The sequence below is a fragment of the Lolium rigidum genome, chromosome 7 (genome assembly GCF_022539505.1).
Source record: "Lolium rigidum isolate FL_2022 chromosome 7, APGP_CSIRO_Lrig_0.1, whole genome shotgun sequence".
In the NCBI taxonomy this organism is placed as follows: Eukaryota; Viridiplantae; Streptophyta; class Magnoliopsida; order Poales; family Poaceae; genus Lolium; species Lolium rigidum.
Window position 1 is genome coordinate 283,091,951 of NC_061514.1, and position 27,660 is coordinate 283,119,610.

A 27,660-nucleotide genomic window follows, 5' to 3' on the forward strand; every position below is an offset into this window, starting at 1 on the left:
GGCGCGTCCATCGCCGGAATTGTGCCGGCGGCCGCGCGAAGGTGATGGGATTGAGCGGTGGGGCGGCGAGACACGGGGGAAGTTTCAACGCCGGTTTTTTCGTGCGTGCGTCGAGAGATGCCGCGCGCTGCAGCCGGAGCCCAAAGTTAAGCGCTTGGGATAGGGCAAACGGGCCCGCGCTAAAAAAATCTACAGCGCCGCACCGTTTGCAGCGCTGCAAAACGACGGATAGCGCACAACCTATATAGCCCGCCTGTTGGAGATGCTCTAAAATCGTAATCAGTGGCCGGCTGCATTGCTACTGCCGGTTTCCAAAGTTTTTGCATGCGATGAGAGTGTGTAAGAGGAAAAAATAGCTGGGCCAGAGTAAAGTTTTGCATGGGAATTAAGGAGAGGGAATGCTTTGAGAAACCTCTCCGGCCCTATAATCTCAAATGAAGTGGGTACTACTCTGTTCGCTTTGAAATACTCCCTCCGTTTTGATTTAGTCTATATTCTAGAAAAAAATGAGATAAACTAGTGTTACATTTATTAGTATTAGTTGGAAATGTGAATAACTAATCCAAGTTACACTGAAAATTAGCTGGCCTTGCTCCCCATGGAGTGATGTCGCGGTAGACGCATGTCCGACAGAAGCTGACATGATCTCGACGCCGCCGGCGATAGCCTGGGCATGCCATCACTGCAGAACCATCCGAACTACATGGCAATAAATTACGCGGCGGATGGGCGGAGAATAGAACCAGCTGGAGTTGATGTGGCGTCGTCGGTTTTGTTGAATTGGAATCACGCATGGAGTAGGGGAGCGGCCACAGAGAGAGAGAGAGGGGAGCCACGGCGCGAAGAATAACCTAACCCTCTCAACCGACCTCTTTTTGTCGTCCAAACTGATATACACCTTGAGTAGTTGTCACATGTCTCACATCATCAGTGCTACTGCTACGTACTCTCTATATACGGGATTGTTGGAACGAAGTTGAATTCATACTAGTGGCTGGGGCGCCCCTTGGGGCGCCTCCTCGCTGGTCTTCTGCAATCCAATTTAAACGCATGCTTAACTGATTGTATGGGTAATTTTTTTTTTGAATGAACATTAGCAACAATTAAAGATTGGGGCAGATGAGCCTTCTCAGGCAGCTTGTTTGCAGAAATCAAAGTTTTGAACTTTGGGCAGAACAATGAAGATGTAAAACAACTGTCTCACATATAAAAACAGCGAGACTATTCGTAAATCTAGATACATAGCTTCTTGCAAGACAAAATAAGTACTAATCTCCTGAAGAAGGACCTTAAACTCTCAGCCTCGTTTCTGCCAATGCATTCTTTCTGCCTGCTGGCAACATGTAATACAACCTCATATTTGGTGCAGTCATAAATCCTAAGCAGAGCTTGATACTTGGAGAGCTATCTGGTTGACACGATAATATCAGCTAAACAACAATGTGAAGTTCATAATGACAGATAATATTTCATAAGTAGAAAGGAAATTAAAAAAAACTACAATACATGATGATGCTAGCACGCTGCATACACAAGTCATATTTGTACTCAGGCTCCAAGGTAGAGCACCAAAAAATCTAAGAACTAAAATAAAAACAATCCCACTGTCTTGTGAAGATGAAACAAAGGATGAACATAAGATGCAGTTTAGTAAAAACCCGTGCGTCCTGAAATAAATGTATGAATAATCATTATCTGAGTAGAATAAACAGGCTTGCAGCCTAACAAGCAGATTGGAACTCCCAAAAAGAGAAGATCCTCTGAACCTAAATGCAACAGGCTAGCAATAAAGCATCTGCATATCTATCAGAAAACAAGAAACCAGGCAACACCAGAGATAAATTAACCAAAGCTATGAAGCAAATTCAGTTCTAAGGTAGCGTGGAACAGCCATTTGTAAGGAAAAAAAAACAAACTTATGCAAAACTGCTAGGCTACTCAAAAAATGAACACTGCAACAGATAATAAACAAGATCAGGTTCAGTATTTAAAATGCTTTCATAAATAAAAGGAAAGCTATGCCTGAAAAGAACCATGTTCATATGCCTCATGGGTTCATATGATAACAAATCAGTTGTATGCCGAAGAGCAAACAAAAACTTTCATCTCACACTATGCTCATGCTGCACTGAAATGACAAAAGGGACTTTAAAGATAGCTAAGCACAATGCTGAAATTTATTGAGGGGGGGATCACAAGGGTAGCAACCACAAAAGTAGTCTTTATACCTAGTTGCTGGTGTGGCAAAAGAAATTTGACAGCTCTAGAAGCAACCAAGCAGAACATGGCGTATAAAGAATGTAAAAGTTGATAGTTTCCACAGGTTGCCCGAAATACCAACTCTGAAGTACGACAACAACTGAGAGCGTGTGAAAATGAACTGAATCAGATAGTTCTCACTCAAGCAGCAGAAACATGAATTGAAATCAATGCGCTCTCTCTGACACATTAAAGGCCAATTAGGTGATGCACAGAACATGTATAAGAAATGCGAGAGCCAGATGTGGGTCAGCTATCTCGAGGTGAGCTTCGCAAACACTAACCAAAAAATTCAAAGCTCGTGATCATTTTCCAAATTCTTATGCAACATTGACAGCACTAAGCAAACCTAGGGATCAAATCAATAAAGAGAAAGCTGTATTCACCTGAACAAACATCAAATCGAAAAAAAGGTGGGTGTCCTTGTCTGCCATATCACCTATGAAGCGGAGAGTTGGGGCACTGTGGCATAAGGTGTTTGGCAGTGATGCTCGCTGACTTGTCAATGTAACCACCACCACTTCGTCCATCGATATTCTTTAACAACACAATGGAAAACTGATAAATAGATGATACAACCATCAACACGACCAAACAAATTTTAACTGGTGAGAATATACAACACAGATGATACACATCCAAACACCAACGAAAATTATCTTAAAACATCATAGGGAAGAAACAACCAGATTCAAGAATTCATTATCAGGGAACACAATAAGTATCCTAGAAAAACAGTTGGAAGAGATAGAGGCAGGACAATTACACCTGGAACTAATGGGCCTTTTTTAAGAAAAGGGGAACCTTATTTGATAGTATGCTTGTTTTAGAAAGGTAGGTAACAGTTTCAAATATTCTACGACAAACTGAATGCAAGATACATTATCAAAGCCAAAAAAAGATTTTTGTAACTGAATTCATAAGAACATGTTGCACTACATATCATCTAAACTGTAGTTCCTGAAATTAGAGTGTAATGTTCATACATCTCTAAAGGATGAATTGTTTGGCTGATCGTTATGTAGATAGGTTGTAAAAAGCAAAAGCTGAACAACTTTCACTCTTAACAATGTCACCAGCTGGAGGCAACTTCTCACAAATTCTTCAATAAGTTTCTATCTGGTTTCTCTACTTAAAGGTCTGACAACCAGCACCACCAAATATATTACATCAAGAAAAGGTTCAGTCAGAGAACAACGGAAGATACACTATTTACAACACCATGTTTACAACAAGAAAAGGTTCGGTAGTCTAATTCTCAAGGAAAAAAGCACAGCATGTTATCTTGCTATACTTTTCTTCACAGTTCGCTGATCTTTACCTTATAGTAGCATTTGATCTTTCCTTGGTGAAGTGCCAGCAAGAATAGAACTGCATGCTGCTGTTTCACTGCGAGACACTGAGAGAGGAAAACACATTAGAAAGTGGGGATATTGGGCTATAGGAAAACATGGAATTTTTTTAAATTAGTCGATAGATGCTTATTAAAATTGTAAACAAATCTGAAAAGTGAGAAGAAAGAAAAAAACGATGCAACATCTGGCAACCATATGATAAAATTAAGAGGGAATTTCGAACTATCCTTGTCATTTTTTATGAGGCTTTCCGTAATTCAATGGGACTGAATAACTTGAATTTGGTAAAAGAAACGATGCTTGCACTTTATAAGGCAATCAAGCATATAAATTATCCCTTGTGCACCTTTTTCTCCAATCTCGAAACGATGCTTGCACTTTCTAAGGCAATCAAGCATATAAATTATCCCTTGTGCACCTTTTTCTCCAATCTCTCTTGACCATATCATGTAACATATTGTCAGAGTATCTACCTGCTCCATGTGGACCGGGGTCACTGAAACTGAAAGAAAAATGGCATGTCAATAGTGCGGATATGATGTTTGTAACAATTATGAATAAGAGGAAAACAAGAAATCCTCAATCAAACACTTGTTCAACTTTAAGTAGAAAAAGCTCTAGGATAAGGATATGCAGTTCAAATTTAGATGAGAGTAAAGGAGATGAATAACCTCTCGGAGACCAAGGCAAAATGTTGGTTATCAGCATCTTGCACCGCATTTGCCAAGGGCCTCCTCTCTACATTAATCAATTCATGAGCTGCGTCAATTAATTCGGGCTAGAGGGAGTACTACTTTCTCAAACAATTAAAATGGTAAACTGTGAATAGTTTTAGATCCACTATACTTGTCACACAACATGCAACTTCACAGGACATGCCAGTAGTAGCCACAAACCATACTGGTCCAAGACCATTAACATACTCTCACTCTTAATCTACAAACTACAAAATTTCATGAAAGTAGAGAGTGTGGGGGTGATTGCATTATAGATAAACAAGAAAAACTTTCCTGTGAGAACAATTCAAAATATACAAAACAAGTTGACCTTTAGCTCAATTCTAATCCTTTACCTTTTCACTCCAAATATTTGTGTGCAGAATCAGCATAAGCAGCAATATTGGAGGTGGGCTACCATTGACCTAAGTGTTTCTCTTCTCCTGGGCATGTAAATTTTGATAGAGATTTGCAGGTTTTCAACTGAATCTCTGGAAATAGTTAATTCATTGGAAATCTTACGAGCAGTGATATAGCGGTCTTTAATTTAGCTATGTAACTTAACTTTTGTAGGTTATAGATGCTTAGTAGATAAAAGCATAGCGAAGGCAAAGAATGTAGGATGACTCCAGACATCATAAAACCTTCAAATATATTTATTTGGATGGATCACAAACCCCTACAACTTTTTTCACTTAATTCAATTGAAGGAGTGTACCTAAACTGCAGGATAGAATGAAGCAATTTCATGTCTACACGGAACTGCCAAATCAGAAGATTGAAAAAGGTTATCTAAATCAGGAAAATAACATATGCAGAAACAACATCAGTGACGGATTATCTTTGACTACATCAAAATTCATCAAACACTCTCTCGACATGACAAATCAACGATCTGCAGAAACAACATGAGAGAGATGTGGTTAACTTTAGCAGACTTTGTAACCCCAACATGTTGGTATCGCTGCTTAAACTGAAAGCAATAAGAAAGGTAGGCAATAATCAATGTCCAAAATTAAACAACTGCAGCAGCACCAATCATTCGACTTAATCTATCGAGGGAGAAATAGGGAATGAGCAGCAGCGGGAGGTATTGACGCCCCTAAACCCCACAACAGAGGAGAGAGATGAGCAGGAGGTTACCATTGCCGGAGGGGTCGTGGCGCAGGTCTCCGCCGTTTTCAAATTCCGCCGCCACCGTCCCTAGTTACGACCGCTGTGGAGGTCGGTTCTGTTGCCACCGTGGATGCCGCCGCCACCAAATCGCACACTTTTCTCCTCTTCGGCCTGCTTTTGGGTGGGCTGCTGCAACGGACGGGCATGGAGATGAAGATGGTGGCGGTAGCGAATTTGATGATGGAATACCGTCGAAGAGAGAGCGCGGCGGCGCATCAGTAGATTGCAAGAACTGGGTGGAGGGGAAGAGGAAATGATTGGGCTGGATGCGTGCCTTCCGTGCTAAGCGAGATGGGCGTGTCCCACCTGCGTGGGGCTCGAGAAGAAATATCCCATCCTCTTTTTTTCCTCATACCTAATTCTTCGGCGCGTTTCCTAGTTTCCTTGGCCCGATCAGCGATCTCCACCTGGCTATCGTGGAGGGCTGTGGGATGGGGCAAAGGGGGTTGCACTTACTTGTTCTCTATTGGTTGTAGAATTGTACAATGTTTTTGATAAACGTTGCCATTTCGGCGTAGTAAAGCCCCATTATGCAGTTTCCTCTTTTTCAGTCGCCCCTCTAAAATCGCACGCAGTTGCCAGCTGCATGGCTACTGAGTACGGTTTCGAAAGTTTGTGGAGTGCGCAATATAAAGAAAAAAAAAGAATTATAGCTAGGCTAGAGTAAAGTCTTGCACTAGAATTAAAAACAGAGAATGCTCTAGCCTAATAATGGGGAAATATCTAGAAAGGGGCATGATGAGCGTCCCCCGTGGACCCGATCCCGACCTCCGATCCCCCGGATCGCCAGCCGTTGCACTAGAATTAAGGAAAGGGAATGCTCCGGCCTAATAATTTTGAAATATCCAGAAAGGGACGTGTTGAGCGTCCCCCGGGGTATCCTAGCCTCCGATCCCGGCCCCAGGTCGCTAGCCGTTTGATTGGTCCCTTGAATCTTTTCAAAACGCATGTCGCTTTTCGACGCTTGTCTTTTAATGCGGGTGACGTGCCTCTCTCTCTGCTCTGTTTTCTGTCCGTACATTCCCACATACACCGCCTCAAGAGTAAGAAAAGAAGAGGATACAACGCACAAAAAAAAAAAAAAAAAAACTCGAGCGCCGACGAGGCTCCACCATGAACCCTGCTGGCCACCGGCAGCATATGTATCCCACTCCCCTGCCCTATGGCTTGTAGAAGTGGTGCGTATGTGTCCTCAAAGTGAGACACTAACATTTCCGGAGAATATCCTATCAACTTGTCGCCGGTGAAGACGAGCACTCACATCATCGCCGGAGAAGATGAGCTCTCAGGCCCGTCACTTGGAGCAATGGCGACGGCCACATGCAGCAAGGGCATTGGCCGCATGTAGCAATGTCGCGGCAGCCTGGTGTAGCAAGGCAATAGCAATGCAGCCGGCCACTCAAATACGATTTTAGAGCATCTCCAACAGGCGCGCCATTTCGGCCTCGGTCCCGCAGTGCAGCTCCGGCCTCGGTCCCTTGCAGCAAGCTCGTTTCGGCCTCGCGGGGAGGCGAGCGCGGCTACCACGACCTCAAGCGAGGGAGGGATGAGCTCGTCGTGGGGACTGCGTCCCTCCACGGTGGTACCTGAAGGTAGAGGCAGGGGCGCGCGGCGGATCCACCGAGTGCTGATGGATATTCTATGTAACAGCAAGATAGGTGGGGCCGAAGTAGTAGCTACTAGCTAGCTAATCCGCATGATGTTGGCTCGACCGACGTACTCCGAATTCCCTTTGTAGCGGTCGAGCGCTGGAGCGAACAATTTCTACCGCGAAACCTGCCCACGCGTATGCAGTTTTGTCGTATTCGACCCGAGAACCCCCGCGCCCGAGCCGGAAAAAGTAAACTGCCCCGCGGAGATTCGAACCCGCAACCTCCTGGTTTCACGCGCCAGCTAAGCTAACCACGCGAGCAACGAATGGTTTTTGTTAGAAACAGAAACAGATTGTTTTTGTACTATCGACTGTATATGTTATAAACGTAAAAATATGAACTTTTTTTTCGCGAATTTCTTTTTGTGATTTTTTCATTTGTATCAGTATTTTTGATTCCGTAAATTTATTCCAAATTTTACCTAGCAATGCAACTTTTTTCAATTCCCTTTGTACAATTCCCTTTTAGAAATTCAGTATCATTTTTTTCCATATTGTTGTTACTTTTGTATATAAAAATAATTTTATTTGGACTATTTTTTAATTCCCTTTTTTGGGCTAGTGGTTTTTAAGAGGGAAAAAATAACGGGTGGGAGAACTACTTGCAACTCAAATGAACTACCACTTGCAACTCAAATAAGTACACTTGCAACTCAAATAAATATCACTTTCAACTTAATTAGATTTTGGGTAGGTAATTTTTCAGTTTTAGCGTTGATAAATAATGGGCGAGAGGGGTTGATAAATTGTGTGCTAAAATGTTTCTAAAATATTTTTAAATGAAATTAACTTTTCGGGTTGATAACTCTTCACATTTGCCATTGCTAAATAACGAATAGAGGGGTTGATAAATTATGAGATAAAAATATTCCCAAAAATATTCTAAATAAAATTAGGTTTTCGGGTCGATAAGTTTTCACATTTACCTTTGATAAATAATAGGCATAACGGTTGATAAATTGTAAGCCAAAAATATTCCCAATATATTCTAAATTACATTAACTTTTCGGATCGATAACTTTTCACATTTTAGCGTTGATGAATAACGGGCGGAGGGGTTGATAAATTTGAGAGTTAAACATGTTTTTAATATATTATAAATGAATTTAGATTTTCGGATTGATAACTTTTTACATTTACCATTGCTAAATAACGAACATAGGGGTTGATAAATTATGAGCTAAACATATCCTCAAAAGTATTCTAAATGAAATTAGTTTTTTGGGTTGATAACTTTTTACATCTTACCGTTGGTAAATAATAAGCATAGTGGTTGATAAATTGTGAGCTAAAAATATCCTCATAATATTCTAACTTAAATTACTTTTTTCGGATCGATAATTTTTTACATTTACCGTTGATAAATAACGGGCAAATGGGTTGATAAATTTTAAGCTAATAAACAATTATCAATATATATCAATATGGATGCTAGTTTCATGGTTTGCTATCTGCATTTTTTTAGTTTAGACCGTGTTTTCTTTTGTTATCTCAGCCGTGTCTAATTTTAGTATAAATAGAGGTACGTCTACATAGATGACACAAACAACTGATAGCTTAGTTGGTTGTACCCGCTGTTTGGCCCGCCCGTCCTTGCCAGGAGGTCCTGGGTTCGACTCCTGTTCTCTGCTGTTTAATTTTGCCCCGCGAAATAGAAACAGCAAAATCTCCCGGAAATCCGTTTTCGGAAACGAAAAAACGATCGCTCGGGTCGAAGTCAGCGCGCGATCGCTACCTAGGGTCGCCCGACGTACTCCGTATTTGGTTTTCCTTTGGTAAGCAGCAAACAAACTACTAGTACTAATTCGGGAAGAACAATACGTACTGTAATAATTGATACGCGCGCGGGGGTGAGAAAATGAGTGCATGCTTGGTGTGGTTAAATTAAAAATTGCACGAACTAATCCACCAGCATTAATTCTTTAAGTTTGGTACTCCAATGTGAGAATTTGGTTCCAAGCTGGCTCCAAATAAGAAGAGATGTGGAGCGAGCGGAACGTGCCGTCTGGTCCTTGGATTGGTCCACTCAGCTCCTGCGCGCGCTTTGGATTCCAGCTGGCGGGCGAGCGAAAAGAAAAGGAAAGGAAATTAATGCAGGAGACATGGATTTCGATTCGTGCTAATCACGCGCGCTGACGCACTTTCCTCGCGTGCATCGATCGGAGTAGTACTAGGGCAGATCGACCACGGCGCGCGCAGACTCGCAATTTCCGCTCGACGTCATCAATTTGCCAGCCAGCCAGCCAGCGCGTGGATATTTATTCCCTCACGGCGGACGGACGGATGGACGACATGTTCTACTTCGCCACCAGCGCGCGCGTGGATACATGCTCTATTCCCGCTGATCAGTCCAACCTGCTCACCGCCTGCACCGTCGGTTGAATAAGCACAAGTGAGGAAAAATTAACTAACTAAGCGTCCACTCACTCCCCTTCCGCCTGTTCCCCACGAACACAACGCCAGATGCCGTTGACAATGGTCACCGGCGGGATAGGATCACCGCGGCCTGCTTTTCCATGGGAGGACCGGCAGCTGGTGCTATTCTCCGTCGCCGGCGCGGTCCTGGCGTGGTGCGCCGTGAGGGCGCTGGAGTGGGCGTGGTGGAGGCCCCGGCGGCTGGAGCGGGCGCTGCGGTCGCAGGGCCTCCGGGGTACGGCGTACCGCTCCCTGGCCGGCGACGCGCTGCTGCTCGTGCGGCTCAGCAAGGAAGCCAGGTCCCAGACCATGCCGCTGGGCTGCCACGACGTCGTGCCGCGAGCGATGCCGCTGCACCACCAAACCATCAAGGAACACGGTGCGTGCTCTAGCTAGTTTCTCCTCTTAATTTGCTTTCTTTCGTTTCCTAAACCCGACCGCAATGTTTTGCTACTCCATCTATTCACAATTGCTTCACGCCACGATTCCGATCAGCTAAAGTCAAAGTCTGACGACTTTCAAAATTTTAAATTAATATTTTTTTTAAAGTACTTGGCATCTACAGTATAAAATTCATACTACTAAAATATTAAACATGTTGATATTTTCTTATTGTAGTTTAAACTTATACTAGAATTTAACTTAACCCAAACCCGAAACACGAGGCTATTGTTAACGGATGGGTAGCTGAACTAGTTTACCTTCGCTGCAAACTGTGCCCACGAAATGTTTGAATTTTAATTATCGCTACCAAAATAAGCTGACTTTTTCCTAACTTCTTCTATGAGCAACCCGAGTTATTACCTAGGGCTTCCAATTAGCTATATGTTCAGAAGCCCTAACTAATAAGCCAGGTGGCTTATGGAAGAAGCTCGAAAGGATCAGCTTTTTTTTTAAGCTGCCAAAAGAAGCGGGCCTTAAAATGTCAGGGTTAAACGGGTTGCAGAAGTTAAGAAATGTGCGATATGTTGAGTGGAATTTAGAGTACCACTCCCTTCGTTCATAAAAAAGATGTTAGATATTTGTCTAAATTTAGATGTATCTGACAACCCTCGCGGGCACCATGTAAAATATTCAAAAGTGACCGAGGAATGTAAATATACTTTGACGGATACTGAAGTTTAAGAAATATTAGTTCTGTAGCAAGTGTAAAAGTTATGTTACGTAAAATATCAAATGCGGGTATCAATATAAGTCATGTTTTGTGGGTGGACAATTATTATCCGATCCTCAAAGCACCACAAACGTTTCTGCACTATATTCGATAAAATAAAAATTATAGAGTACTTTCTTCGTTCTAATTAATAAAATTTATAAGGCGCACATGTCTTTTAAGGTTTGTCTTTGACAAATAATTAGTTCAAATATTAAAAATTATTCGTATAAAATTAGCATCATTCGAGGGTTTTTTAATACAAAGCTATATGGGCAATACAATATCACCCCAAAATATACATCTTCGAATGGATAAACTAATACTTGAGAATAAAGAGAATTCTAAGTTCGATGACACAATTTCATATGATAACAATGGAGTAGTTACATGAAGAAGCAATTTCTGCATTATGACACCATTACAGGACTATATCTCCATTATTGTACTCGAACCATATGAATTATTTAAACAATCAACTCTATGGAGAGATCCTGTCAGACACATTACTGTAGTTTATTTATTAATTTGTATTTTTCTAGTAATTTGATTGCCAACGAACACTCAAAATGCTAAATCATGCAAGGAATCTCAACTCCCTTTGGATAATATATATGTGGTGTACATAGCTTCATTATTAATGTCTACACAAATCCTAGACTCCTTGTTATCTAAATTTTAGACACGGCTATACATGCACTACGATTATTTTCCTTTGTATTTATTAAAGCAGTATAAAAGTGACTACTATATACCTTTCATAGAGGGAAATGGATTCACGATTCAAATCTAGTATTCGCAAGAAAAGACCAAATCTAGTAATCAGAGGGACTGAAGTCCTATTCCATGTGAATCAGGAAGTTCAAATACTCAATCGGTTTGCGAAAGAGGACAAGCTGAATCTCCACTGATTCTGCTGCAAGCAAATCAGTTCCACGGCCATACCAATCATCTTGCATATACGAGAGAAAAATTAATCTGGACATGCATGGTAATTGGTATATTGGCATCACTAACCCCTACCTTGCCAGATTCACAATTAATTGCCCGCTTTTCCCTATTGTAGTGCTATCCTATACATCGTGTCAATTATCTGTTTCCCATATCTATTTGCCTAATTCACGCTAGAAAGGATGATATCGGCGCGAAGGAGATCACGAGCTTCGCCGTATCTGTGTGCCTAATTCATGCTAAAAAAAGGTAGATGGTATGTTGGACTAAGGATTTGCTTTATCCTGCAATCCAAGACTTCATATCACCACATATCTAAGGGCACGTACAATGGGGTGATATCAGACTTTCCTTACGCTTGCCATGTCAGTTTTTTGCTTAGTTGGAGGAGAGAGAATAAAGGGAGAGAATGTTGTCTTCCCTTGGCTAAGGGATGATCTCTTATGAAATAAGAGAAAGCTATTTTTCTATTGTACGACTGGTCTTCCTTTAATCACACAATTTTCTACTAAAAATAATCAATTATCATTTATTGCAAGGGTTGACAATAAGAGATAATGCATTGTACCGATTATATTTATCATCCTCTCTAGATGATATGAACTAGAAGACGTGCCTTCCTAACCATTGTACATGCTTCAGGAGGACAACTGTGCATCCAAGACTCCATATCAATACATACCTAGGAGGACATGATCGTGTATAGCTTTTTCATTGGATACTTAATCCATGGAAAACGTACGTGTGCCATTATATCATTACCTTTTCTTTTTAAAGATACATGTCATATCCTCGTGTGTACATTTTTAATATTCCACATAATACTTTTTATTTTTTAATCTTAATCCTTAAAATATTGATCAACTAATATATTTTTTTAGCCTATGTGGATTAATATGGTATCTCTATTTTATACCTCACATTATACTTTTAGTATATAATAGATAGATTTCATACAATCCTTTATGTACAGAGGTAGTATTATATATACATTTAGTATTATAATAGATTGATTTCATACAATAGAGATAGTATTATAATAGATAGATTTCATACAATAGAGGTAGTATTATATATACATTTAGTATTATAACAGATAGATTTCATACAATAATAGTTAGTATTAAAGGGAATGGATGCCCCTTGTTCCAACTTTTTACTCATATTAGCTACAAGTAGACGTCATCACTCTGTAGGCGAAAGATCAACTCAATAGTCCAATTGGGAAAGTACCCACAATAATATGATTGATGATTAATAGACCTTGGAACCCACAGTTACTTTTTGATACATGCGTTAGGTTTGGTGGTAAATGCCAATTAGCTTTCTATGAAACCTAATGATCTAGCAACATCTTCGGTGGCATCTCATAGTTGTCTCCCACAGTCCACTTAACAAATACTCCAACATTCTTATTTTAGTGGATGCGTGGAGTTTGGGGGGTCTAATGTTCTAGCAACATTGTTGATGGCATCACCCTGACAGTACTTTACCAATTTACTCCACATACTAAAGATAAATGGAAAATAAAAACGTGTAAATTCAAATAATACTAAAGAACTTCTAACAAGCTTCACTGTAATAGGCAAAATCGTTTGACAGGTAAAATGTCGATCACCTGGTTTGGGCCGGTGCCAAGAGTGACCATCACAGAACCTGAACTGGTGCGAGAAATTCTGTCCAACAAGTTCGGCCACTTTGAGAAGCTCACGTTTGGCCGACTTCAGAGGATGTTGCACAACGGCTTGGCTATCCATGAGGGCGAAAAATGGGCTAAGCATAGAAGGATCATCAACCCTGCCTTCCATCTGGAGAAGCTCAAGGTTATATTTATAATCTGTTATCGACAAGAAAAACAGGCAATGGTTCGCCGTGAACAAACAGAGCATTGTTCAGGCTGAAACAAAATTTGTGTTGCATTTTCAGCGCATGTTGCCGGCTTTCGTAGAATGTTGCACGGAGGTGGTACATAGATGGGAAGGTTTAGCAGCCGCTGATGTGCCATGCGAGGTAGATGTCTGGCCTGCTATGCAGAACCTGACAGGGGATGTCATCTCCCGCGCTGCATTCGGCAGCAACTACCTCGAGGGCATGAGGATATTCCAGCTTCAGGTGGAGCAGGTCCAGCTCATGATGCTGGCCATCAACAGGATACATATCCCCGGTTACATGTGAGTTCTTTACTTTCATTCGTTGGTTGATTTTTATATATATCCCGTGTGACGCCCCCCCCCCCCCCCCCCCATGAGATGTAAACTTTTAAACCTCTAAATAATACAATAAATAGTTGTATGCATGGATTGATGCATAGACCGGCTATCGCTCCTCATTTGAGAAAAAAAAAAGGCAATACTAGTTTGCTTGGATCCTACAATACAGCAGATTGTACTTCCATGTGCAGGTTCTTCCCAACAAAAGGCAACCGAAGGATGAAGCAGATTGCTGCGGAGATCGGGAGGATCCTAAAAGGGATCATCACAAAAAGAGAGGACGCTTTGAAAGCAGGAGAAGCTACATCTGATGATCTTCTCGGGCTGCTGTTAGAGTCGAACATGGAACACTGCAGGGGAGACGGCACCGGTATCACAACAGATGACGTGATTGGAGAATGCAAGTTGTTCTACTTCGCCGGTGCGGAAACCATGTCGGTGCTTCTCACGTGGTCGATGATCGTGCTCAGCATGCACCCAAAGTGGCAGGACCGTGCCAGGGAGGAGGTCATGCTTGTCTTCGGCGCCAGCGCGCCTGATTACGATGGCTTAAGTCGCCTAAAAATCGTAAGTTGCAGTGTCATCTTAATTTATCTTACCGGTAGATACTAATTCGTTTGAAATTTTAAAAGATCATGAATGTAATGTCTAATGTTGTGTCCTGAAATTGCGATGGCATTTTCAAGTGACCATGGTGTTATACGAGGTGTTGCGACTATACACGCCGCTGACGGCGCTCCAGCGCAAGACATACAAGCCGATGGAGATCGGCGGCATCTGGTACCCGGCGGGCGTGGTGCTCACGCTGCCTGCGCTGTTCATCCACCACGACAAAGAGCTTTGGGGCGCGGACGCTGATGAGTTCAAGCCAGAGAGGTTCGCCGAGGGGATCTCCAAGGCGTCTGTTGACACACCAGCATTTTTTCCATTTGGCTGGGGCCCACGCGTCTGCATTGGCCAGAACTTCGCGCTGCTTGAGGCCAAGATGGGAATCGCCATGATTCTGCAGCGCTTCTCCTTCGAGCTCTCGCCGTCCTATAGGCACGCACCGTTTCCCATCGGCTTGCTGGAACCACAGCATGGCGCGCAACTCAGGCTCACGAGGCTTCCGTGAGCTGCATATTACAAATCAAATAGCTTGAACTGTGTCTGTGTGTACAACATAACTGCTGGATTCTATGACTCTAACCACTCGACAACGTTTAAAAGGCATGGTCGTGGATTAACTTTGTATGGAGTATTTGTGTAAGAATAAGTGAAATCAACTTGCAAAGATACCGATGTGTGTGAGAAAAGTAAAAGTGGTTCATAATTCGGACAAATTCTTTAAAAATATTCCATATTAAATTTACAACATCCTGAGACGAATCTAGGATTAAATGAGTGGATGCCAAGTTTAGAAAATTCCTTATTAGGCTTTGCATTTAGCCCTGGGGAGCATACTGATAATGATGATGAGGCTGACGAAAGCCCCGAGGCCCGAGGGTAAGAATTTTGGTGATGCTACCGAGCAGGAGCCAGTGCATCAAAGGCTGTTGACACTGATACTCCAACCATGCCGGCTGTGGAGCCGATCGACCATGCCGGCCCTAACAAGTTACAACTCCGCTCCTCCTGGCCTCCTGGGACAGATGAGAGAGACAAGGACCACGGAGATGATGAGGAAGATGAGAACGAGGACCAGGGTCAATCTGAGCAACACTAGCACCGGTACAAAACAAAGGCTCAGGAATCTGAAGTGTCTGAGCAAGATTGCTGATCAAGAAGCGTCTGAACATATCGGTTAATTACAGGCCAGATGGATCAATCCGGAGTAGAGCGAAGCTCCACTGCGTCAGGTACCCAGTTTGCCGGCACAAAAAAGTGCCGGCAAAGGCACCAAAAGTGCCGGCAAAGGTTTTTCAAGGCACAAAAAAAAGTGCTGCGTTTATTCCAGTCGGGGTAGGTCTTTGCCGGCACTTTTCGAGAAATGCCGCCATATGTAAATTAAGGCACACGTACTGGTGCCAGTAATAACTATTTCAGGCAGATCAGTTTGTGCCTGTTAAAAGTTTTGCCGGCACTTTTTGTCTGAGCCGTGGAAGGTTTTTGCCGGCACTTTTTGGAGATGCCGCGGAATGTTTTTCTGGCACAAGCTAGTGACGCCACGGAAACTTTTTGCCGGCACTTTTCCGAAGATGCCACAAAATCTCTTTAGCGGCACTTTTCTAAAAAAATGCCGTCCAAACCTTTTGCCGGCACTTCTTTTAGAGGATGCCTCCAATTACTTTTTTAGGCTTTTAATTCTAGTGCCGCTGATTATTTTCTTAGGCATTTTTTAATGATGCTATGGAATCTATTAAGAACTGCCATTGATTATTTTTTGCATGCATCTTTTAAAACTTCCAGGAAATTCAAAACAACGCACTCATTATAGTGAGGTTTTAATCCAACATGGCAACATGATCATGCATTAAAATTGCTTACATAAGTTAAGTAGATTGTAGCTAACTAACTTACAGAACTAAAATGAACTCACATTTTACACAACTAAACGGCATTCTCACTTTACACGGCATGTGTTGTCACATAGATTACTAGTTAGATGTGGCCGTTTTGGCAACACTGTCCACAACTCTGATGGAGTTGTTCTTCTGGTTGAGGAAGCAGCGGATGAGTTGTTCTTGTGCTTGAGGAAGCAGTGGATGAGGCACCGCCGCTCCGTTTCAGGGACATGGCCTCCTCGATGCGGCCAATGTAAAGATCGCCCTTCATCGCCTATTCCTCGTGGACCATGCCTTTGGAGCACCCAAGCTCCTCCGCCGACCTAGCCTACCGCTGCCCTCCACACAAAGCGCCGGCTCCATCTCATGCACATAGCAGTTTAGTCCCAGTGTACATGATCAGTTCATAAATAGAGACCGAGAACAAATAGAGTAGTTCAGCGAAAGAGGCAGATGTACCTGATCTAAACATGAGTCCACCGGATGATCAAGATGAACTCTGATGAAGCACAAGGCTGAACCTGCAGGTAAAATTCACTGACTCAAGTATAGTGAGAAAAGTGAAAGCAGAGTGTTTACTATTGACGCCCGTAAATTGTCAAAACTCCATTAACCCAAACTCAAAAGAGATCAAACTAAAGATCATATAGTCCACAAACACTAGGACGATGCCTACAATGCAACCACCAAATTGTTACAGTGTCATCCAACCAGTATATCAAAGCAGTGACTAGTGAAGTGCACATGTGAATAGACACAAGAAACTACACCTTTAATTGTCAACCAGTATTAGTGAAGTTTCCATATGTCACAAATTACCTGGTGGGATATAACAACCACTGGTGCTCGCTGGCGCTCCAGCTCGATGATGACAGGTTCCAACCTGAGGATAGTTAAATAGTACAGCACATGAGTTAGGTTGGAGCCGTGAAGATAATAGCAGAACATGTTTTTTTCCATAGTTTTCTGTTTTCAAATTCTAGTAATAGTAAAGCAGAACTTCTGAACAATGCAGTGAGATTTCTTAACCTCTGAATCAGATTTCTTAACCTCTGAATCACATCAAGGTAAGATTCCCCACGGGGGTAGCGATATCTCAGCTTGTCCTTTTTGCGTGACCTGGTTGCAAGTTGCACAGTACATTACAAAACATCACAACAGTGTGTTCAGATGTAAATATATGATAGGTATGAAAAGGTTAATCTAATGTTTTGTTGAAGTTATGCAATTGCAGCTATATATTGTCAGCTCAATTTTGCGACTCATACATGTTGAAATGTCTAATGTAACTTCTAGTTTTTAGCATGCTATGATTAGTATGGAAAATAACATAGCTTTGCAGCATGGTAATTAACAAAATGGCAAGGCATTGTATATAAATCCAATTAGATATTACGGAATAATTGTTGCAAAAATAAGAGAGGATTACATACTCATATTCCTCAGGCATAATTTTCTTTATCTCTTCATATGTCATCCCATCACACACACCAGAATTGATCTCGTCAAGAGCACGCCATTGTATCTACCAACAACAAGGATTAACGTTCATCAGGATACATACTCGTAGATAGCAAGAGGTTTGTAAAATAAATCATAAACATTCAAGGAACTACCTTTGGAAATCCAAAAATTGGAGTTGCTGTCAAAATTGTTCTCTGGAGAGTGCTGGTCCAAATCTAAACAACATAAAACAAAAACACAAATGAAAGCAAGAGGCTCTGTTAGCTCACTTCATAGGATCGAAGACATTATCTATTTTAAAGTAAATACTGACAACAATGAGATAGCTAGAGACACATGCATCTGGAAGAAATTGTCTTCCTGTTTTTAATCTCATTGGTACCTGTACAGAGTAATGCCCATCATCATATTTTCTGAATTAATCCAAGGTATCTAGGAATCTAATTTACGCTCCTGTGGTTCCACGGCTCAGATGTTTTGTGTTTGTGCATAGAAGTGAAGTCAGTGATGGTGCCGAGGTGCATGGTTATGAATTGGATTAAAACTAACATTTACGACAGCTTTTTCTTGGTCTTATAGTAGTAGTGTTCTATTACCTTTTGAATGAAAGATGTGTACCAATATTTTTGCACATTGAGCAATCATCCTTTTGTTGTAAACACTCGTTGCTGGCATACTGTACTTTTCTCTTCCCATGTTGTTTCTTCTGAACAACTTGCTGCAGTTAGGCTATTGGTCCTCCCACTCTCTATGAACTTACATCCTAGGTACCTTAATCTTCTCCATGTATTAGAGAAAGCTTCTAAAATCTTTACATTAGCATACCAAATTTATGTTTGGAAGTAATACAAATTTCTCAATTTTATGTTGATACAGGTGAGGTGAGTTATATCTAGAACAACATAATAATTTGACTTGACAAAACTTCCAGATCGACAATTTACTTTTTGCACACACAGCGAAGAAATAAAAAAAAAACTGAACATAAGTGATTGTGCTACCATTAAGAAAATAGCACACAAGTCTTTCTCAAAATTTATGGCTCCAGGACATATTATAGCTAATACAGTTGCAAGTTTCTGGATATTCTTTGCTGTATAAACAAAGCAAGATCGACCTACATCTCAGAAAATACATGCAGATGTAACCTATCTCTGTAAAAATATTCACTAAGTCCTTTCAGTTTTTGTTCCAGATCTTTTGGGCTCAAAATTCCGTCACACACTTTCCTAACAGAATCTATCTTAAATTCTTCATGTTTTTCCTCAGGGCATGTCAGCATATTGGTCAATATTTCTCCACACAAGGGAGTCTCAGTCTGTCCCTCACAAAAAAAGGGAGCTCCAGCGTGCAGTTGCTATCCGCATAGTGGTGATGTTTTACAAATATCTGAGGTAAACTGAACGATTCTGCTCCGAGTCTGAAGTTTACGCTGAATTCATATACTCCTCCGTCCGTTAATAGATGTCGGAAGGTTCGTCCAAATTCGGATGTATCTATGCACTAAAGAGTGTCTAGATACATTCGAATTTAGACAAACTTTAGACATTTAAAAATAGACAGAGGTAGTATCAATGTTATCCACAAATTTGTATGGAGTGCTAGCCATTATTGTGGATGTAATCCCATAGATATACAAAATTGGACTTCTGTAAATTCAACGAGATGACTTTTTGCATCCTGATGATACTGAATCGAATCATATTTGGAATGACAATATCTGATCTATCAAATCGATTCATCTACAGGCACACAGCGATTCCATTTATGTTGGCTCATTTAACTCAATGGCCACCATTACACCTACAGGTTCAGGTTCAGTCAAATAAGAGCCGGTAATCATCTTGGTTAGCACCAATGGCCGCAAGGGCATGGGCTATTTTAATACAAACAGAGGGGCAAAAGAGAATTTCAAATGAACTAAAATTCATCCGGATAAAAGACCAGATTATGAACTGATGTTGGGTCTGCACATTTTCTATTTAGATCCTATTATGAACTTTCACGCAGCCCATATCAATTCAGCATAGAGCACATAACAGAGATAGCAGGACAAACCAAAGCTCACCTGAATCGGGCGTGCAGTCGTGGTTGTAGCCGAGGCCGTGGTAGATGGAGACGGCGAGGTAGTCGAAGTAGTGCCAGGGCAGCCGAGCCTACCACCAAACCGGCGAAGCCGAGGGGCTGAGGAGGCAGAGGAGCAGGACTTGTAGGCGTCGTTGGGAGGTCGCGGCGGAGGCGTGCTCGACATAGGTAAGTACCAGGAGGTGGGACGGCGCGACGGGCGAGCCCCCGGCGACGGCCTCCACGTCCGCCGCCGCCTCGCCCCCGTCCGCGGCCGGGGCGGTCACCGCCGCCGCCGCCGATTTGGTGGCGCCGTCATGCTCCTCCTCCTCCACCTCCACCGCCGCGACCTGCGAGCAACAACAACAGCGACACCGTCAGACAGATCAAGGCGTACGGGGAGCGGGGGCGGCGTATGCAGGGGGTTTACCGTGGGCGCGCGCACGGGAGGAGAGAAGCTTCACGGCGGCGGGGAAGGGGACGCGGCCGCGCCGACGAACCCCGAGCCACACTACTAGGGTTTGTCGTGGGGGCGCGCACGGGAGGATAGAAGCGTCACGGCGGCGGAGAATCTGGGGAGAAGACACGCGTGGAGCTGGGCCGGCGATCCGCAGTGGCGGAGGCGGTCGGCGACGGCTCAGCCGTGGGTGGCGGCGGTGGCGACGGCTCAGCCGTGTGTGTGCGTGTGCGATGAGAGAGAATGAGAGAGAGAGAGAGAGAGGAGGTCTGGCTGGAGACTAAACACGCGTAATCTAAATATTCCAAAGCGTTATCTGCAAACATAGTACCGGCACTTTTGCTAACTGCCGGTAATTGCATTATATTAGCGGCATTTTTCCAGCAGTGCCGCTGATTGCCGAAACATTAGAGGCACTTCACTAATTTGCCGCTAATTGAGTAGGAATTGTTGGCACTAATAAAAACCTGCCGCTAAACAATAGAATTAGAGGCGGATTTGCAAAGTGCCCGCACAAAAGTGCCGGCAATGCTTGCACGTGACGTAGTGCTCGCGGCTGGCCCCAAGATGAGACAATCGATGTCCCCTTGCTTACCACGCCACGTCTTTGCATCATTGCAGATGAAGCTTCGGATCATCCCGAGCGAGCCCAGCGACGAAAGAAATCCTATACGACCTGGTCGCACCCTCCCGATGGCTGGACCCAGTCCCGCGTTTAACATCTGGCAAAACGGATCTCAAAGCAGCACTAAGTTGTTAACCCGTTTCTTCCCAGCGTCCCACGCTCCTGCGTGCTGCTCTGCCTGACGACGCCGGCGGCGGCCCTCACTTCACCCCAGACCCCCTTCCCTCCCCACCCCGGCGGCGCCACTCGCTGCGGTGCGAGTGCTTACTATGGGCGCTCAACCCACAAACCTCCCCGACGTCAAGCCTTGCAAAAAAATGGAGTCAGGAGATGATGTAATCCGCTGAATCATGACCACGATTGCATTGCTAGCACAACTCGAAGTGACCAAAGCTGACTTATCTAAACAGATTCACCTAAGTAGGAGGATAATACTGCAAATACCATAAGATTTTATTCACTCAGTCTGCATCAAATCCACTTATACAACAGGAACCATATTTCGTAGGAGAATAAAATTCAGCATAACGAGTGGCACCCAAGAACCAACGACTCAAGAATCTGCGGCTGTCGAGATCACAGGTGTTGATTTGCACTAGCTAGCAGGTAACAACCACGTCGGCGAGTAACTTGGCTACAGCCAGCGGGGGCAAGCAGATGGGGCGGTCAGCCGGCGGTGTCGCGAGCCAGGGCGTCGAGAAGATTTGACGTTGCTGAAGCACTGGTGGTCAGCAGCGGTCAGTAGCGGCAGTGAGTTGCGCCGCCGGGGTGCTGTGGATGCAGCGCCGTCGAGCAGAAGGCAGGGGGCTTGGGACGCTAGAGAGGGCAACGGGAATTAGCGAGCAACTGGGAATTAGAGGATCTGGCCGGACTGCTTTGCGATTCGTTTTGCCAGATGTTAAACGCATGACTGGGTCCAGCCATCGGTAGTGTGCGACCCAAGTCGTATAGGATTTCTTTCCCGAGGGATTAGATATCAAATAAGTGACAGGGAGGGATCAACTCTAATCCCGGACGTCTAGGTGTAAACCTCCCGGGGAAGCAAACTCATGGAACGGAACAAGGCCTGAGGCGGAACCATCGCACGCCGGAGATGATCCATCCTTTTCCACTGCGCGCGGAGATGGATCCGTGGAGGAGAGTTGAGAAAGGGGACGGGTTCGAGGGAGGAAAGACGGGAACGGGATCCCGATTGCGCAGGGCGGAGGGCGACTGGGCGAGGAGCGAGTTCGCGAGTTGGCGCGCGGCTTCTGAGGACGCGGACGCTCACGCTCACGGGAGGTCCGGCGCGGGCCGGATTAGTCCCACCTCGCTATTCTAAGAGTATTCCCACTAGTTTAAAAGGAGAGATCTCCCTAACTCTCTTGCCGAGCCCAGCAGCGTGGGCTTGTAACCCTAGCTTAATTGGCCATTAACTGGGGGCAAAGAAGTTGCAAGCGCGCAATTTGACTGTTGCTGGGTCCAGGTCGTGTGGGCCCGCGAACCTGATTACTTGCGCCTAGATGCATGCCAGGGTAACAGTCAAATTTGCAACTTATTTTTATGTCGGCTAACATGTTTACTTCTTTTTTTTAGTCATCGACACCGCACAACCTCGGACCCGTTATCACCGCCTCGCCCTTGTTCCCCTTTAAGTCGTCGAAGACATGCCATCTCTTCTCCTCGGTAAGTACAATAAAAGTAAGTTTAAATGGGTCCAGGTCGTGTGAGCCCGCGAACCTGATTACTTCGCCTAGATGCATGCCAGGGTAACAGTCAAATTTGCAACTTCTTTTTATCTCGACTAACATGTTTACTTCTTTTTTTAAGTCATCGACACCGTACAACCTCGGACCCGTTATCACCGCCTCGCCCTTGTTCCCTTTAAGTCGTTGAAGACATGCCCTCTCTTCTCCTCGGTAAGTACAATAAAAGTAAGTTTAAATGGGTCGCACGTTCCAGCCGCTGTACGGGACAACTTCGTCTCCCTTAGTATTTACATAGCCGAGTTTGAGGGAAGAGAGAAGGTTCAAACTTTAGGAGATGAGAGCTAGTGCGCCAGCTACCGATGTCTACTATTCTTTCACGATGGAGGGCTGAGATGCCTAATCCTATGGATCGACGAGGTGGATGATGGTCTCTTGGAAACAATCCGAGAGGGCACTAATTTCCTCTTGTGTTTACTCCGGCTCGGATGCTGGTATCACAAGTTCACAATGGACGATGTGATTAGAGAATTCAAGATGGTTCTACTCCGCCGGCAGGTAGACTACGTCGGTCCTGCTCGCGTGGATGACGTTCGTGCTTTGCATGCACCCAAACTGGTAGGACCACAACAGGGAGGAGGTCATGCTCGTCTTCGAGGCCAGCATGCCGGATTACGATGGCTTAAGTCGCATTTTCAGCTGACGATGGTGTTGTACGAGGTGTTGCGTTTGTACGCCCCGTTGACGGTGCTCCAGCGCAAGAGATACTCGAGTAGAGTGACCCTCACGCTGCCAGTGCTATGTGTCCACCACGGCAAGGAGGTATGGGACGATGATAGCGATGACTTCAGGCTAGAGGGATATCCAAGGCATCGGCCGACGCGCCGGAGTTTTTCCCATTCGTATGGGCCCCCCACATCTGCATCGAACAGAACTTCACACTGTTCTAGATCAAGATGGGGCTCCCCATGATTCTGCAGCGCTTCTCCTTCAACCGCTGCTATCCTACAAACATGCACCGTTCCCCACTGGCGTGCAACCGAGATTCACTAGGCTTTCATGAGCTGCATATTACATATTAATAGCTTTAGCTGCTACAACATAATAATTGGTGGATCCTATGAGTTTACGCACTCGTCAACGTGTAAAATCATGTTTATGGATTAATTTCTATGGAGTATTTATTTCAAAATAAATGGGATCTTATTTTCAAGATATCAACGTGAGAAACATAGGTAAGAACGGTTCATAATTACGCAAGAATTTTAATATTTTATTTTAAATTGGAAATCACAAAAAGATACACGCCCAATATCTTGTGGTGAATCTATGATGAAATGGATGGGTGCCAGGTTTAGAAAATTCTTTACTAGGCTTTGCATTTACCATGATTAGTGTAAAAAAATAGTACACCATTTATCCCAAATTAGATGTCATGAATTTGTGTAGATTCACATGTATCTAGATAAATCAGCGACGAATAATTTAGGACAGAGGGAGTAGGTAACGTTTTTATATATTTTTGGAGGGGTGCCATGACACCTCTATTGGATACGCTAGCGACAACATCTCACATTCTCGGTGGAAGGAAATAAAATCCTACCAATAGTCAAGTGATACTACTTCTGTTCTAAAATAAGTGTCACCTCCTCCATTCAAAGAATAAGATGTTCTCGTTTTTGAGCTTTTTATTTAATAAAAAATTACTTTAAATATATAAAAATTGGTTGTATGAGATTAGCATCATTGCTTTTCAATACGGAATCCAACTATACTAATTATATATAATATTATCGAGATTTTGTTGCTTAATTTTCATGATCAAACTTTATCTTGAAATACGTGTGCGCCTTATTCTTTGAAACAGAGATAGTATAGCTTTATCTCGGTGTGAATGTATCTAGACATATTTCCACATATAGATACATTTATGTCCAGCCAAAGTGGGAGACTTATTTTAAAACTAAGGGTGCAAACAAATGAATTTGACGTTGCGCCATGAATAAACCTGCCGGCCCAGGTAACGGAAGTAGAAAACGGGCCGGGTGCTTTCCCAGTCTTGGGTTTACTTATCTTTGGGTTCATCTGGGTCCTCCTGATCACAACCGAACCTGGCCAGGATATCTTTCGCTTTGGGCCATGGCCACAAATATATTTGTACTCGACAAGCAAACGACATGACAGTGAAGAATTTGATCTCTTTACTTGGACAGTCGGTCTTCCCTCAAAAAACAAAAAAGAAAAAAACATGGACAGTCGGTCAAGGCGTCAAGCACATGGCAGCCACTGTCTGCTGCGTGCTCATTTTGTCATTGCGTCTTTGGTTTTGATCGAGTTGTTAGATTGATCAATGATTCTTGGACGAGTACGAAGGACCCCAATGGCGAAATCGCTACAACTTTCTCCGGAGCTTTTAGTTTGGGCCACGCAACGAGATCTATCTAGGTACTCCAGACTCGCAGTTGATTAGCAAGAATAAAACTCGCAGTGACAAGTGGTACTGTGCATCGTGACAGTGGGACTCGCAGAAATATCCACATAAAGATGTTTGTGCTAGTTGGTACTCCCTTTATGCTCTAGATTCATCCAAATTCGCATGTATCTAGGCATATTTTAGCGGTAGATGCGTAGAAATCTAGATAAGGTATCTGCTCCAGTACAACCCCTCTTCTCAAACTCAGCCAAACTCAAACACAAGGATTGATGAGATCGCTCGATATACCCCTCCGTGATTAAGAGTGTGATTATCTTTTACGACTAATTAGCGAATAATTAGTTAATGTGTTGTCCTGATAGAATCATGTATGGCCCAATCACATGTGTACGGATCTGTACACATAGGTTATGTATCTGTATGAAAACCCTGTACGACGGTGGTCGATGGTTGCGCGATGGACGGCGGCATGCGTTTTCCCCACAAGATAGTCCACGGCAACGGAAGACAAGTCTGGCGGCCTATGTTTTCCCCACAAGACAATCCGGTGGCAAAGATAGGCGGCACCGAAAGACATGTCCACTCCTGTTCCTGCCATGGCATGTGAGGTGCAAAACGGAAACCCTACCTATAGCAGGTGATGTTAACGGCAACGACCGCGGTTCGGGCGATCGCCTTTGCTGGCACCAGTGATGAAAAGGATTGTGGAGCGGTCAGCCTTGACGCGGGAGAAGATCGTCGTGGGAGTGACCGATGAGGGAGGAGCTATTCTTCGTGATATACGATATACGTGGGTATACTGAGTTTAGACATGTGCTTAGCAGGGCCAACTTTAATTTCACAGTTAATAAGTTAATTAATCTGCTAATAGGTTGATGATGTAAAGTGAACAAATTGGAAGCTAGTGGAAAGATGTTACACGAAGCAGATCAAAATCTATGGATCTCAGACTTGCAATAATGCTTCCTTATGATGGCCCCTGAACGCACCTCGGCACGAGAGACAAATCCGGCGATCCAAAAGCTTCCCGATTCTCGTGATCTCCTGCTCCTTTTCATCCTCGCCCGCGTGATAGCAGCCATGATGATGGCAAGGATTGCTTTCTAATTATTCAAGTCGAGCAATTAACATGACTACCGAGCTACTAGTGTACTAGTAGTGCATGCATGGTTCATTCATGGCGGCTCTCATCGTGAACGCCCAAGGGAGATAAGGCTTGGGGGCACACTCTACACTAGTTTATGTAATCAGGTCGACTAATTATCACGTCTGTATTTGTATCGTTAGCATATCCGATGACTAAGTTAGTAGGTATTGTAGGCATGTTCGCGCACATATGGATTTTGCTTCTTGGCTCGGCGGATATCGGGACAGATCTCTCGCTACATGTCCCCTTGTTCTAGCAAAATGGCCATCAAAGTCAAACTGAGCACATGCATGCATGTTCAATCAAAATTAAGAAACATTTGATCTAAAAATTTCAAGAAATAATTAGGCACGCCTCCCACTTGGGGTTCGGAGGGAGTAACAACATAGTTTCAAAATAATAATAAAAATATTACGAAGTGAAAATGTAGGGTAGCCTTAAAAAATACTCCCTCCATTCAATAATAATAATAAACTACTCCCTCCGATTCTATAGTAATTATCATTGGTTTAGCTTAAATTTAAATCACGTCATTTATTATGGATGGGAGGGAGTACCCTCTCTAACAAAACCTTGACCTTTCATAATCAACCATGATTGAGGCATAAATTCTGATGGTTTCTTGCTAAAAATAAATGGTGGGCACGAGGCTATCGAAACCTACCAGGTAATTTCGCCTCTCCTTCCAACCACATAAAGAACTAGTACAAAAACATGCAAAGAAAATTCCCCTCAGTCCCAAAGTCACTGACCGACACCAAACCAAAGTATGTTTGACGTCTTTGGAGTGCTTGGATGGAGTTTTCAAAATTTATTTGTTGATTGCTTTTGTTGGTATGTCATAGCGTTTTCATTTTAGTAGAGTTGGATTGTTGTCCTAGGAAAGGCCAGAGGGCAGGTTTTGATGACCTTGTTTCAGAAATAGAGTTATAAAATATGTCATCATCTCGAAGACTGCAAACGGAGGCCGAGCTACATGTATTTATTTATTTTTTAAAATTCGAAAATTGTAGTTCTAAGTTTCAAAAAAATCTGGAAAAAAATCCTGAATGTAGACAATGATGAAATCTACAAACGTGCAAAATATCGATGTGAAATATTTTGTATTGTAGACTACACAAAAATAACAAAATCTGACAGGTTGTATAGTTTTGAAATGTGCACTATTCACTATTCTCAGATCCACATATTTGTCATTTTTGTGTAGCCAAAAGTACTAATAATGTTACATTGAGATTTTGCATGTTTGTAGATTCCATCATTGGCTACATAAAGGATTATTTTTTCAGAATTTTTTGAAACTCAAAAATATGATTTCTGAATTTAAAAAAATAAAGAGCTACATGTAGCTCAGCCTCCATTTCTCCACTCTCGTCCTCATCCTAACAAGTTATGAATTCATATTATATCTTCAT

The 27,660-nt window shown here is 43.1% G+C and overlaps 2 protein-coding genes and 1 long non-coding RNA gene across 5 annotated transcripts; 1 reads left to right on the forward strand and 2 right to left on the reverse strand.

Moving 5' to 3' along the window:
* Positions 1-1,110: 1,110 nt before the first annotated feature.
* LOC124676494 lies at positions 1,111-5,911 on the reverse strand. Of its 3 annotated transcripts, none has more exons than XR_006993657.1 (6): positions 5,474-5,911; positions 4,286-5,225; positions 3,961-4,116; positions 3,581-3,658; positions 2,646-2,796; positions 1,111-1,404 (listed from the first exon to the last, which is right to left on the reverse strand). It is a non-coding gene; the product is annotated as an uncharacterized LOC124676494 (long non-coding RNA). The 3 variants fall into 3 exon arrangements; XR_006993656.1 differs by having other exon boundaries at positions 1,111-1,667; XR_006993655.1 differs by having other exon boundaries at positions 1,111-1,408; positions 5,474-5,910.
* A 3,955-nt stretch (positions 5,912-9,866) lies between these two features.
* Positions 9,867-15,095, forward strand: LOC124676512 (cytochrome P450 72A14-like). The gene is made up of 5 exons (XM_047212557.1): positions 9,867-9,951; positions 13,279-13,499; positions 13,603-13,847; positions 14,078-14,457; positions 14,573-15,095. The coding sequence occupies exons 1-5, from the start codon at positions 9,882-9,884 to the stop codon at positions 14,998-15,000; spliced, it is 1,344 nt and encodes a 447-aa protein (XP_047068513.1). The 5' UTR covers positions 9,867-9,881; the 3' UTR covers positions 15,001-15,095.
* A 1,881-nt stretch (positions 15,096-16,976) lies between these two features.
* On the reverse strand, positions 16,977-20,108 carry LOC124676536 (6-phosphofructo-2-kinase/fructose-2,6-bisphosphatase-like). The gene is made up of 5 exons (XM_047212576.1): positions 19,902-20,108; positions 17,986-18,048; positions 17,803-17,894; positions 17,420-17,488; positions 16,977-17,252 (listed from the first exon to the last, which is right to left on the reverse strand). Exons 1-5 carry the CDS (start codon positions 20,082-20,084, stop codon positions 17,159-17,161), a joined length of 501 nt encoding a protein of 166 aa, XP_047068532.1. The 5' UTR covers positions 20,085-20,108; the 3' UTR covers positions 16,977-17,158.
* Positions 20,109-27,660: the final 7,552 nt, after the last annotated feature.

What these genes read in the sequence shown, in the direction of transcription:
- LOC124676536 (XM_047212576.1), bottom strand. Translation starts at nt 20,084, where the DNA reads ATGTCGAGCACGCCTCCGCCGCGACCTCCCAACGACGCCTACAAGTCC. An exon ending in CGACTGCACGCCCGATTCAG is followed by an intron (nt 18,049 to 19,901) that starts GTGAGCTTTGGT and finishes TATGTTGTTTAG; the next exon opens with ATTTGGACCAGCACTCTCCA. An exon ending in CAATTTTTGGATTTCCAAAG is followed by an intron (nt 17,895 to 17,985) that starts GTAGTTCCTTGA and finishes TGTTGTTGGTAG; the next exon opens with ATACAATGGCGTGCTCTTGA.
- LOC124676512 (XM_047212557.1), top strand. Translation starts at nt 9,882, where the DNA reads ATGCCGCTGGGCTGCCACGACGTCGTGCCGCGAGCGATGCCGCTGCAC. An exon ending in CCAAACCATCAAGGAACACG is followed by an intron (nt 9,952 to 13,278) that starts GTGCGTGCTCTA and finishes ATCGTTTGACAG; the next exon opens with GTAAAATGTCGATCACCTGG. An exon ending in TCCATCTGGAGAAGCTCAAG is followed by an intron (nt 13,500 to 13,602) that starts GTTATATTTATA and finishes TTGCATTTTCAG; the next exon opens with CGCATGTTGCCGGCTTTCGT.